At 38.5% G+C, this 14,500-nt stretch overlaps 1 protein-coding gene across 3 annotated transcripts in view; it reads right to left on the minus strand.

Moving 5' to 3' along the window:
• Window positions 1-10,616, minus strand: part of LOC122045613 (transcription factor TCP20-like) — a 30,933-nt gene extending 20,317 nt beyond the window's left edge. Inside the window, exons 1-3 of one of the 3 annotated variants that reach the window (XM_042605908.1) lie at window positions 10,512-10,616; window positions 9,421-10,436; window positions 9,195-9,354 (exon numbers count right to left, since the gene is read on the minus strand). In XM_042605908.1, coding sequence (XP_042461842.1) covers window positions 9,571-10,383 — 813 coding nt within the window. In that variant the 5' untranslated portion in view covers window positions 10,384-10,436; window positions 10,512-10,616 and the 3' untranslated portion in view covers window positions 9,195-9,354; window positions 9,421-9,570. Of the gene's footprint in view, window positions 1-9,194; window positions 9,355-9,420 lie in introns of those variants that run through there. The other 2 variants (XM_042605907.1, XM_042605906.1) reach the window with 2 other exon arrangements.
• Between the last annotated feature and the right edge of the window lie 3,884 nt (window positions 10,617-14,500).

The following is a 14,500-nucleotide window of genomic DNA, read 5'->3' on the forward strand; positions in this document are numbered from 1 at the left end:
TGGTCCTTGAAGAAGGTTCCAAAAGAATATTCTCATACACATAGTTATTATTCTAATAGGTTGTTAGATTCTCTGATCATGTTGTCAGCTGAGTATATCTCGGACGACCTATAAGGCCGGCCATTTTTATGCCTGTTCTCTTGTTAAGATGTTGTGTTATGTATTGAAAACTATTTAGAAATCTGCTCAGGGAATGATAATGCCTTGGACATGTAGGGAGTCTATTTGAGAAATATTATGATAACCTGTACATGATGGAAGTTTGTCTGGTTAGCAATATGAAACTAACCGTCCTAGGCTCGGTCGATATTTTGTTAGGCCAAGCGTATAATGATCCTCTAGAGAAATAAAGTTGTGTTATGAGAGGTTCAATCGATATTTTGAGCCAAAGTGTCTTAGGCCAGGTTATGAAATAAACTAGGCGCAGTATTGATGCAGAATGACAGGGTTATCGCTTATGCCTCTAGACAGCTGAAAGTGCATGAGAAAAACTATCCTACTCATGATCTCGAGCTAGCAGCAGTCGTGTTTGCACTCAAGATTTGGAGGCACTACCTGTATGGAGAGAAGTGCAAGATCTTCACCGACCACAAGAGTTTGAAATACTTCTTCACGCAAAAAGAGCTGAACATGAGATAACGAAGATGGTTGGAACTGGTGAAGGATTATGACTGCGAGATCAGCTACCATCCGGGGAACTACCATCCAGGGAAAGCTAATGTAGTGATTGACGCTCTAAGTAGGAAGATTGCAGTGATTGCATGTTTGTCGGTTCCAGGGCCTCTGCAGCGAGAGATTCAAAGTCTTGGGTTAGAGGTATATACAGCAGGCGGAGCACCGAGACTAAATTTACTGACTGTACAGTCTACGCTATTGGATCTCATCCACAGTGGTCAGTCAGGTGATGAGCAATTGCAAAAGTGGAGACTAAAAGATGAGGAGAAGGACAGTGGAATATACACTGTAAGCGATGGAATTGTGAAGTACAAGTCTATGGACTGAAGCAAGATTCGAAATCTTGGAACATCCGGTTTAATGAAGTGATCCAGTCTTATGGATTTATTCAGTGTCCAGATGAGTCTTGTGTATACAAGAAGAGTGACGGAAACGTGGTGGTATTTCTTGTACTATACATAGATGACATTTTTCTCATTGGCAACAATGTCAAAGTGTTGTCAGACGTAAGGGTATGGTTGTCCAAGAAGTTTGATATGAAGGATTTGGGAGAATGTGGAAATATTCTTGGGATCAAAGTAATAAGGGATTGCAAGAAAAGAATGTTGTGCTTATTCCAAGCTTCATACATCGATACTATTCTAGCTCGTTTTAGCATGCAAAACTCCAAGAAAGGTTTTCTATCTTTTCGGCATGGAATACCTTTATCTAAAGAGATGTCTCCTAAAATATCAAAGGAAATAGAGGACATGAAGGTAGTTCCTTATGCTTCGGCTGTAGGAAGCCTAATGTATGTGATGCTATGTACGAGACCGGATATCAATTTTCGTGGGCATGGTTAGCATATATCAAAGTAACCCAGGACAAGGACATTGGACTACCGTAAAGCATATATTGAAGTACTTGAAAAGGACTAGAGATTATATGCTAGTTTACCAGACAGATGATTTGCTCCCTGTGGGTTACACGGATTCGGACTTCCAATCAGATAGAGACAATAGTAAGTCGACATCAGGGTATGTGTTTACTTTGGGAGGTGGAGTCATAGCATGGAGGAGTGTTAAGTAGAAATGTGTTTCGGACTCCACCATGGAAGCTGAGTATGTGGCAGCCTCTGAGGCAGCCAAAGAAGTTGTATGACTCAGAAACTTCTTGATGGACTTAGAAGTGATTCCTGGTTTGCCCAAAATTATCACAATTTATTGTGATAATAGTGGTGCAATAGCAAACTCGAAGGAACCATGAGGCCATAAGGCAAGTAAACACATTGAATGCAAGTACCACCTGATATGAGACATCATAAAGGGAGGAGAAGTTGTTGTCACCAAGATTGTATTAGAAGATAACTTGACAGATCCTTTCACTAAAGCCCTTCCGACGAGAGCTTTAGATGGGCATGTTGAGGGGATGGGGATCAGATGTATGGCAGCATAATCTTCTAGTATAAGTGGGAGATTGTTAGAATATCTACTAAAAGTCTAGCTTTTTGTATAAACATTTATTTTAAAATGAGAATCACATTGGTCAAATGTCTGTATTTAATTAAATGTAGTTGTCCATTTAATTTATATTGTAGATAACATGGTGTGTGGTGTCACACAGAAGATCATGTTATCAGTTCCTTATAAATTATAAATAGAAGATCACAACCAAAATAGATTAGGACAAACCATTGGAATGGTTGTAGTGTAATTTGGTACTAATTTATCTTGACTATAAAATTACACTAGTACACTATGTGTGTATAGAGCAGGATCATTTGAAGTTGTTCCTTTTATAATGACTGCATAAAAGAACAGAACCTCTGTTATTATGGATGTACATACTCTTAATCCCGATATAATAACAAGCACATGTACTTAGTATTTATTTCTTTAATTTATCAAAGGGTGAGATTTATTCATTAAATCAATAGGCTGATAAGTTGAGAAATAATATTATTTATATGGTGTGTTGTTGATTATAGAAGGAAATTGTGTCCTATTTATTAGGATGATGATGTCTCCTTGAGGAGCTTATAAGGATTGTCATGTAAACCCTGCATATGGACTTAGTTCCGACATGACAATGAAGTTGAGTGGTACTACTCTTGGAGCTAGATGTTAATTAAGTGAGTTGTCAGTAACTCATTTAATTAATGGGCATTCGATATCTTAAACATAGGAAGATTAACACACTTATGATAAGAAGGAGCTCATAATGTGATATAGGATTGGTGCGGTAATTCAATAATAACTATTTAGTGGTATGAGTTATTATTGATGAACTTGAGTTGGTTGTTCGGGTTGAACACAAGAAGCTCAAGATCATCAAGAGGTCAAAATCAATTCCTCCTCTAGGTCCCTATTGTAGTCTCGCATCCACCCAAGTCATCCTTATGGTCGGCCACATCCTTGCTTGGTGCCCAAGCAAGGGGTCGACCAAGATGGGTTTAAAAGTGGGTTTTTAATTTTTTAAAATCTTTCTTTTTGTAGCCATCTACAATGTTTTAAAAGGAATATTTTAATTTTTAAAAATTTCCTTTTTTTGAAGACATCCACATGGTTTTAAAAGAGAGTTTTAAATTTAAAAAATCTTTCCTTTTGTAGTCATCTACGATGGTTTAAAAGAGACATTTTATTTTTGTTAAAACTTTCCTTTTTTGTAACCATGATTTAAAAGAAAGGTTTTAATTTTAAAAATCTTTCCTTTTTTAGCCATCTACAATGTTTAAAAGGGGGATTTTTAATTTTAAAACTTTTCTTTTATAGTCATCCACAATAGGAAATTTAAAAGAGAGATTTTAATTGTTGTTAAAATCTTTTCTTTTAACCATTACCAAGGATTATAAAAGAAGATAGATGGTGCCTTAGAGGAAATAATCATCTACACTATTTCTATTCCTCTTCTATTCTCCTTGTGGCCGGCCCCCTCATATTCTTATTCTCCCTTTGCTTTCTCACCTAAGGCCGGTGGCATCAAGAGACTTCAACCATCTTGTGGCCGGCGGGTTGCAAGGAAGAAAGAAGAACAAGAGGTGGTGTTCCTAGCTTTGATCCCTTGGTGGTCGAAAGTCTTGGAAGAAAGAATGATTTGGGTGGTTTTTGCGTCTTGGTAGATCGTCGCCCACATGACGTCCAAGAGGAGGAGAGGAATACAACGGAAGATCAAGAGGTCTTTAAGCTACAAAGAAAGGTATAACTAGCTAATTGTTTCCGCTGTGTACTAGTTTATTTTTCATTTGTATGGATCCTGAAGTACCAATACAAGAGACCAATGATCTTGTTCTTTGATTGATGTCTCTGTAGTTTAACCTAGGGTTTACTGTAAGGAGTTTAAATATTCAATTTCTTTGAAAGGCTTTGACTAGGAAGTGGTGGATGATCTCATACCCAAGAAGGTTGAGTGCCTCGCCAATGACCTAGAAGTCAATCCTTGAAATCGATATTTAATCAACTTCTGTAGTATGGTTTAACTTCTGATGAACACATGGGTTGAACTTGGATTAATAATGTTAAGTTTCGTTTGCAATCCAAGTTTAACTTCTAAAAAGCACATGGGTTGCTAAGAAAAGTTCTGTGTTTGTACAAATTTTTGTACAAGGAAAACAGAATGGAATTCCGAGTAGTGCCAACAGGTGGGTCTTTCTGTTGCATTAACTATTGCCCAGGCGGAGTTGGCGAACTACCGATACCAAGCAGGGGGAGGATGAGATATTTGTAATAAGAAAAAAATGCCCTTCTTCAAACATGCAAGTTCCACACATCCATTGCTAGCTCCATTAACAAAGCTCTTGTTCTTAGAGCTGAGGACACGATGGAGCAATTAAAGAGGGGTGGCTATCTAGCTTTCGATGCCCTTACTCGTTTTATAGATCATATGAGATTGATTAAGAATCGTCTGCCTGGTCTATTTACCAATTTGTTATAATTTTCCTTGCACTTATATTTCTTGTTGATTAATGACAAAATTAGGTATTCTTACTGGTTGTATATACAACTAAGTTTTGCCAAATGTGTCACATGTTTGTTGATATTTTATTGCCTAATGGCTTTTGTTTTTACCGTTTGTATGTGATAAACTAAGGATCGCAAACATCTGTCCAAGCCCATGTCCGAATGAGCTATAGTCAAATGATACTCTTTTAGTTTATTGAGGCAAAACTTGAAATTGTTTGGGCTTAAATCTGTTCAGGCCCAAGTCCAAACGAGTTATAATGAGGTGAGGTTTAAGGAAGGGACACAATTTTTAGAAATCGCTTAGCCCCAAATTCATCTGGGCTTAACTCTGCTCGAAGTTAAAATTAGTCCAGAATGAGTTTAGTTGGACGTCTGATTATTATCCCTTTAGGAAAGCCATAAAAACTTGATCAAGTTGAAGGGCAACCGAGCTTCCCTAAGGGCTTGCACAAGAATCAAAGTTCACCTCAGTAAATCGCTAACGCTTTGGGCGAAGTACCTGTCACATCAATTATCAAAGTGTGCTTCCTATTGGTAACACATGTGCCCTCTCATTATGATCAATGCACACCTTTCCCTATACTCATCACTTCACCTCACCATCCTATGGTTCGTAACCTAGCCTGCCTTTTTATTGTTACTATCCGACGACTCTACTCAAGTGACTTGACCATCCTACGGTCTGTAACCTAGCTCGTTCGGATCTATTTGCAGCTACTCAAATGTTTCTTGAAGATGATATTAACTAAGCTACCTATCTCGATGAAAGTACGATAAATGTTATAATTGGTATAACAACCATAATCATTAGAGCATTATCATAGGGGACTTTCATCCACTCTAAGTCTTAAGACCCGAAACTAATTTTAGGGTCAGCCACCAGTTTTGTACTACAGCCGACATCATGAATCTCCAAGAGGTGAGTGTGTGATTTTCTTGCATAGTTGGAATCTTAATCAGTTGGACCTCTGGCAATCATGCGAATATAACCCCAGGCGACATTATTATGATTCTCCTCCTGTCGGGTCGGGAGCTCTAGCTAAACTTTGGTGATCACATAGTTTGTTGGCGATAGGGGTGTTCTTTGGTGCCACTCAACCTCTCACCGATCTCTTCTAGGTTATCCGTTAGGCCTTTGATAGGGGCGGCAATTGGGTAACAAGGAGTGCTAGCAAAATCTTTGATTGTTGTTCTAGCGATTTGTCAAATTGTAACAATCTTGGGTGTCATGAGTGGCTAATTGATAGTATTTACACCACCATCACAGAGCTCCCCAAGGGGGGTCGGGATATCTTCCCCACTCGGCTTCCATGTCCTACATGGCCTGGGGTCGTGGTTCTTGATGACGAGGCTAGGTACCTATCTGGGGTCCTCTGTGTGGTGGAACGGGTCATGTTTGGTGCTCAGGTGCTAGAATCACAACTGGTGCGGTGACTTCTTTATTCCGGGCAGTCTACGCTTCTTCGACATTAATGAATTCAGTCGTTCGATCTAGCAAATGATCGAAGTTCCTTGGAAGTCTCCTAACCAAGAAGAAGAGAAGTCATTATCAGTGAGCCCTTAGGAGAAGGTACTCACCAGAATCTCGGTGGGCTGTGGGGACATTTATAGCCACTTGATTGAATTTTTTGATATAGACCCTAAGCGTCTCTTTAGGCCCCTTCTTAAGGGAGAAACGACTCAGGGGTGTCTTCTAGTATCGGCGACTGCTAACGAAGTGGTGGAGGGAAATCTTGCAAAAATCCTTAAAATTACAGATGGATTCGACTGGCAATCGCTAGAACCATCATTGAGGTGAGCCAACGAGTGTAGTAAGGAACACTCGACACTTTACACCGTTAGTATATTGATGCAGGAGGGCGACATGCTCAAATTTGAGGAGATGATCCTCAGGGTCTGTTGATCCTGAGTATTCTCCTATCACCAAGGATTGGTAATTCTTCAGCAACTTATCTTCCAGCATCCTCTAAAAAAAGGGGGTGCTAATTTGTTCAGGGGAACTACATGTTGCTGGAACTTTTCCCCTGCATCTATCTCAGACAAGTGCTTCTAGAGAGGATTCTTGGTGTGGTTCTTCTTTGCCCATGTGCTCGAGCGGCGTGTGAAAGAGAGCTCGATGGCGTGGAACTAGTGAGTGAGACGCCAGCAGTAAATGAGGTGGTCCTTCCTCCCTATCTCCTCTCTCTTTTTGATGGGATGTTGTTGATGCAACAGGATTAGGTGACGACAGAATGCCACTGGTAGCTACTTGTTGTTGTTGTTGTAATAATTTTTATGCCCAGGCATTGATAAGCATATCTAGATCTTCTTGTGTTAGGGTAACGGTAGTAAGTCATCCGATTTCTTCCATCTCTGATCTTCAGATTTAGGTGGATGTTCCCATAGACGATGCTAAATTTGATCTTGTCTGAAAACTACAAAGATGACGCACTAGGAACGGTGGCTTAATGGCTGGTAAAAGACTTTTTACTCCATAGAAAAGCTTCCTCTTGATCCTGCGCACACGGAGACAATCCAACAAAATATCAGCACCTAGAAACCAAGGGGAGTCCCTGGTGAAGGTCCTCCAATGCTCAAGTCAGTGCAAGTCCAGAAGGGTGAGTAGAGAACGTGCGCACGAGAGTAAGTTGCAGATGTTCAGAGAATGTACCTTCTCCATGGAGAGGACTCCCCCTTTATATTCCACCTCACATAACCTCCGCAATTATGAGGTGGCATAGTGTGTCATAGTTTGTTATATAAAGGAATGTGTGCAACCTAAGCAATGTGTAATAATTGTCTGAAGAATCTTCCCTTTGCCCACATATATACATCTTTTGTCGTTTATATTTATGTCATTGCTCAGATTGTTAAAGGAATATGCTGTTATAAATGGTCTGTTGATAGAGATAGGATGGTCCTTGAAGAAGATTCTAGAAGAATATTCTCTGACATATAGTTATTATTCTAAGAGGTTGTTAGATTCTCTGATCATGTTATCAGCTGAGTATATCTCAGATGACCTATAATGCCGGTCATTTTTATGACTGTTCTCTTATTAAGCTGTTATGTTATATATTGAAAACTATTTAGAAATATGTTTGGGGAATGATATAATGCCTTGGACATATTGGGAGTCTATTTGAGAAATATTATGATAACCTGTGCATGCTGGAAATCCGGTTGGTTAGTAATATGAAACTAACCGTCTTAAGCCTGGTCGATATTTTGTTAGGCCAAGCTTATAACAAGTCTCTAGAGAAATGAAGTTGTGTTATGAGAGGTTCGATCGATATTTTGAGCCAAAGTGCCTTAGGCCCGGTAGGCCCTTTGTATGACTGGGAGTATAATAACTTGTAGGTAAAGTGCACTTAGAATTCCAACCAGATCTATAAAGCCACCTTAAACTTATGCACATAGGACACGAGTATGATCCATAAAACCTGTTATGGCCGGTCAACTATGAGGTGGGTCGGTCATTCTAGTCGATCTATAAGTATGGTTGTCCTTAAACTCGATCGGCTATTCAGTGTCCGAATACGCCGTCTCTTTAGTTCAGGAGTAAAGCATTGAATCTCTTATGTTTGATCAGCTTAAGGGTCAGCTGACTTTTTTTCGCACGACTTGAATTCGACCAGGCCAATCCGGTGAGCCTTAGCGCTGGGCAGCCAATTAAAGCCAGGTGAGGAGATGTTTTTCTTCATTGCCTTTGACCACCATATCACCTTGACTTTGACCGTAACGTCAACTCCTGGGTCAGCCCGTTACAATTCGTATCAATACATTTAAAAAAATATATAGAGCTCTATTATAGCAACTCAAATATTTTCCTATATTTTCTCATATTTTTTATTTTTTTCTACAAATATATCATTTTCCAACAAAGAGTGGTAGCATATACAATTTACACGACTAATTAGACGCTCTCATTAAAGTTGTCAGACGAATTGATTCATGGCAGGGCCGAAGGGTTTAGAAAATCTTCAATTCAATCCAATCTAAGATACATTACGGGTTAGATGAGGCCGATCCATGAGCCCATATATATATATATATATATATATATATATATAAAATCTTCTCAACACACAAGTCAACCTAAGCCCACTACGGGCTAGCCCGCCTGAACCCACAACTCGCTCAAGTGGGTCTGTTTAAGCTCGTTTTTAAATGGATTGATAAAATTTCAATTCAACCCAGAAAAATTATTTGATGGCGCCGATCAATCCGACGGATCAACCTAAATTGATGATTCCACCTCTCATTTAAATGGTGTGGAGCTCTCCAAGACATAATAGAACAATGGTAAATGATAAAAGACGAATGATTTTGCTGTTTTCTTACAAGCTAAGAAACAATGTCCCTACAAATAACATAAATAGTTTAAGTAAATCCAACAAAAGCTACAGCATAAGTGTAAAGTTTATTCTTCTTCATACTACTATATAGATAAAAAAGATAGCTCACTGAATGAAACTTCCATTAGGTAGATTCGAGGAAGAATCTATTATATAGATAAATATAAAGTAATAAATTTATTATTATGCTAAGGTTTCCTTATAGATAAATTAAAAGGAAAAAAAGTATATATAAAGCTAAAACTTGACATTTAAATGTTGAATTTCTTTTTTTAGTAAAAATTTAATACAATCAGTACAAACATGCATGGTAAACTTTTATATAGTGAAAAAAAAAGACCAATATTTTTCCAAGGATTATATACAAACCTCAAAATGAAGCACCTTCAGCTGCATGCATGCACCTGCGACCAAATTATGATGACTTTTAACTGATCAACAGAGAAATCGATATTAACAGAAACAATTACCATTAATGGATGGTGGCTTGACTGTTCGTCCAAAATCAAAGGCAACTCGCAATCCCAAATCCAAGAACCCAATATTTGAAAATATTTCTTTTTTGACTTGCAATCGAGTAGGGGGCGCAAAGAGAAAGATTCAATACTTTGCAGTGCCTGCTACTGTTCTGACCCCTCTGAATTTTCGTTCGGAGTGAGAGATTGCTGCCTTTGATCTTCCTCTTGTTGATCCTGCTGGTGCAAGTGATCACCTGCGGATACGGTGGCGGCGGCGATGCCCTGGCCTGTGTGGTGATAGAATTGGGTGAAGGAGTGGGGAGGATTAAGGATACCAAGTTGCGCGTGTTGTGATAATCCGAGCTCCAATCCGGTCATCGCCTGCTTCTGCCCGCTGAGAAGCGACGTGAAGCTCATGGGATTGATGCTGCTTCCGGGCAATTCCAGGCCAGCGAACCCAATCCTCGGCAAATTTGACGCCAAAGGCACGGCCCCCATCGCCGCCGCAGACTGGAACAAAGCGGCGTTGAACCCGTCGACGGGCGGCAGCCACAGCTCCGGGTGCGACCTGAAGCCGAACGTGGCCCAATTGGCCCTTTCCGAACCTAATTCATGGAGCTTGCTCTGGTGGAGACCGGCGGCGGCCGCAGAGGAGGAGGGAACCAGGCTGGCGGCGTCGGAGGACGCGAGGACCGAGGCCGGGATGGTTCCGGACCCGGTGGCGGCGATGATCGACGGCTCAGCCTGCTGGAGCAACCACTGGATTGTCTCTCCGTCGGACTTGTGCCCCAGCTCGCGAGTCAGCTGGAAGATCCGCGCCGCGCAGAGGGCTGGCATACGCACCCGCCTCCCACGGCCGTCCACCTTCGTGTGGCGGTCCTTGTTCGAGCTCCGCTTCGGCGCAAGCAGCCGCCTTTGCTCTCCTTTCTCCGCCGCCCCCACCTGCTCCGCCTCCCTGCTGGGCTGAGGGGCCATGCCACGCTGTCTTTCCCTCAGATCAGCTTCCTCCGGCGCTCCCTTCCCCGACTCTTTCGAACTCATTCAATCAATCGGAAGAAGCAATTTTTATCCCAAAAAAGAAAGGAAAAAAAACACGCAGTTACTTTGTGGTATTGGGAATTGAGATGAGGAAGTGAGCGGCGCTGGCGCTAGAACTCGACGACCACGTTGACTTTGCGGTATTAAACTGCCATCCTATCATAACCGAGGAGGAAGACGACCAACAAATTCATAAATATACAAAATAAAATATAAAAAATAAATTTTAAATTTTAAAAAAAGTTAAAAAAATGATAAAAACAAAAGGACTGAAATTATCACACCCCGACTTTGATTTTTTACGAGGACACCCTCACCCCATATACAATTCCCCAAGTACCCTTAAGTATATTAATCTCATTATTATCTCTAGTTTTATATTTCTCATTTAAATCTTGAATTGGGGGTGTGTGTGGTAATAGCTACAAATTTATAGTTGTTATACAATTGTAGCAACTAAAGTTTGTTAGTTACTGTACAATTGTAGCAACTATGAAATTATAATTACTACAACATGAATATTAAATAAGCCTTAAGAGGTCATAACATTTCACTTAAGTTGAATCACGGGACAAAGAATATATCAAATTGATGTTCGTTCATATATCTATATTTGTTATCATGTGTAACTCATAATAGCCTAGTCTTAAGCCTAAAAATATTGTTTAAAGTCTTTTTGAAAGCTTTGAAAAATTTTAATCCTCTTTATTAAGGTATTTTACATATTATAATAGTTACGAAACCGTAACTGTTATAATTATTGTAGTTATAATAACTACGAAATTGTAACTACTATAATTATACGTTATAACTGTTATAGTTATAGTAATTATAAAATTATAGATGATACAATTATTATAACAATTATGAAACTGTAGCTGTTACAACTATAAATTACAATTATTATAATTACAATAGTTATGATCCATAATTACTATAATATATATAACAACTAAAATTTTATAATTGTTGTAATACTTCTGATCGATTTAAAATTTAAATAGGAGAAATAGACGGAATAATAATAAAAATAGTATAATAATTTTAAATAATATATTGAAGAACAATTATATTTTTTACAATAGGGTGGAATGTTTTTTTAATACAAACAAATAAAATAGATGGCCCTTTTAATATTTGAACAAGATAAGAGTGTTCTTTGACTTTTGTAACTATAAAAAAAAAAAATCCACTTCTTGATTTGTGTCTGCTTAATTCTCCACTGTTTGACTTAAAAAGATGGAAATTCGACGGGCTAAATTCCTTCCCTATGCCTCCTCCTTTGTGATTCCTCTCCCCCTCTGTCTGCTGTCGCTGTTACGTTACACCCTGGAACTCATAATGGCATCCACTTATTTTTCTCTGCAGATGCCTAGCTCTGAATATTATAACGCAAGATTATTATTCCTGCTGGAAAGAAGGAGAGATATTTTTATAGAGAACAGTGGAATAATTGTAGAGGGTGGCCAATTTCTTGGCCTTATCATCTCTGTCCAGAAGAGAATAATTCAAGCTAATGCTGTTCCTTTCTTTCCACACTTGAATATCCTATATATTACTGTCATTATCTTATCTTTAATTTTCTTTTTTTCTTGTCTAGCTGGCCGTCTCCATCGTTTTCAGACTCGTTTGATGCCCTGAATTGCTTGGATTTCAAACTTGGATTTTATTTTTGTTTAAGAAAAAAAAATACTAAAGATAAGGAAAACAGACCTGGAGATAAGTAAGAGAATACTTGCTCCTCGCATGAGTTCCGACACAAGGTAGAAGATGATTGATTAGTTATCGCATTCGTTTTTTTCTTTCGGTTTCCTTTATGTGTTGGAGGCTTTTGATTGAGGGTCGTCCTTTCAGGGAGGTAAATTTTAAAAAACAAGCCCCTAAAACATGATCAATTTTTTTAATAACAAGATATTTTTTAAAATAAAATATAAATTAAAATATTCAAACCCTAATCTTTTAGTTGTCCTTTTACCACTACGCCACACGCATAGAACAATTAAAGATAAATTTAATCAACTTAACTTGATGAATAGTAATTATTCAAGAGCCAAATGTTAAGGAGAAATTTTAAAAAATACAAAAATTTGCTAAACTGTAGAGAAATGGTCAATAGATTTAACCGAAATAAATTGATTTAAAATAAAAAATAATCATCTAACATCAACTAAAAAATTATTTAAATTGACCCAAAATCCTAAAATATAAAAATGAAAAAAAATAACCTATGACAAAAAAATTGTACCTAAAATCCTAAGATGTAAAAAGGCAAAAACAATCCTAAAACAATAATAAAAATTATTCGGAGCCTCTTGCATCAGTCATCCCAAGTTGAAAAAAACTCGCCCTCGAGTTTATAGTAGTGTCATCAGACACGAAACAGGGACTCACGTGATTCACATTAAAAACAACAGAAGTATTCAAGTGACTATGAAAGCATAACCTGTATGCATTATAATTAATCTTCTGCAAGATCTCACACGGCCCAATCTTCCAATCTTTAAACTCATTATATTCATCAACAAGAAATCGATTCTTAGTTAATACAGCCCAAACAAAATTATCAATATCAAAAAGTATTTGACGACGATACCTGTCAACCCAAGTCTTGTACTTGGTATTATTCTCATGAATAACCTGTTTAGCCTACTTACAAATACCAGAAGATACTTTGTCATCTCATCTACTTTATGACTAAATCGTTCTATACGTAAGACAAAGTCTAAATGTAGTACCCCAAATGGGTTCCACCCATAGACAATTTCAAAAGGAGTTAAACATATGGTTCTGTTTCCTGATATGTTATAGGCAAATTCTACTTGAGGTAATGCAAAATCTCACTACTTCGGCTTAGATTTTGCCAAACACCTCAAAATATTGTACAAACTCTGATTCACCACCTTGGTCTAATGATCTGTCTGGAATGGTAGGCGCTGCTAAAGTTTAATTATGTTCCTACTTTTCCCCATAAGTTTTTCTAGAAATAATTGATAAACTTAGTATCATGATTTGAAGTCTACATGTGCAAGATACTTGACAGGGTTAAAGTCCTAGTTGTGAATCAGGCAGTGATCAAGTTCTGATGGATCTAGGAATGAGCTCAAGTCTTGGTTGAGACCAAGCAGACAAATTCCTAGTTGGAAGTTAGGTGAATCAAGTCCAAGTGATTAAGGTTTGGCAAACAAATTCTTAGCTAGAGGCTAGGTAAATCAAATCTAAGTGATAATGCTTGGCAACTCAAGTCCAAGTGAGTGGAATCAGCTAAAGGCTGATTGCTTAACAAAAAGCCCAAGTGTGTGGAATCAGTTAGAGGCTAATTGCTTGGCAAACTCGAACTAAACGAGTTAATCTAGTCAAGTAAGTGTGAGTAACTTCATTTTCTAAATCATACTCATTACGTGTAACAACTGTTGGACCCCGTGGTAGTTTTGATGTGATCAACCAAGTTGGTTAGGTCCTGCGTTTTGTCTGAACCCTGTGTCTGAGTGTGTAGGAACTTAGGAGTGCAGGAAGTCGAGCGGAAGATGCAGCTAGCGAGAAGGACGGCACGGGAAGGGAGCCGATGGGCTCGGTGCGTCCGAAGGACGAGAGAGCTGTGGAAGATTACTCCGGTGGAGCGAGAAGAACGTGCGCGGCGTTCGAGGGACGAGAAGTGTAACGACCCAAAATTCCTCATTACGAGTCCTAATATTGGTTAAAAATATTTAGAAATACTTTATAAATATTCTAGATATTTTTAGAAATTTTTAGAGTATTTTTATGTAATTTTTGGAGGTCGTTTGGTATTTTTACTAAATGAAAGAAGTTTCGACAAAAAAATGTCCAAGCCGAGACAAGCTTTAAGCGAGTCCGGCTGACCAAGTGTGCAAGCAGTCGTTGCTGATTAAAAGAAGCATGAAATGTATTTAAGTAGTAGAAGTTGATAACAGGAAATAATAGGAAGAAAAAGGTTGTAGCCGAGATTTGAACCCACGAGCCAAACCTTAAGCAACGCGTGGCTGACCAAGTGTCCCAGCGAAGGTTGCTGATTAAAAAGGGTAATGAAATTTATTTA

The sequence above is a fragment of the Zingiber officinale genome, chromosome 2B (assembly GCF_018446385.1).
Source record: "Zingiber officinale cultivar Zhangliang chromosome 2B, Zo_v1.1, whole genome shotgun sequence".
NCBI lineage: Eukaryota > Viridiplantae > Streptophyta > Magnoliopsida > Zingiberales > Zingiberaceae > Zingiber > Zingiber officinale.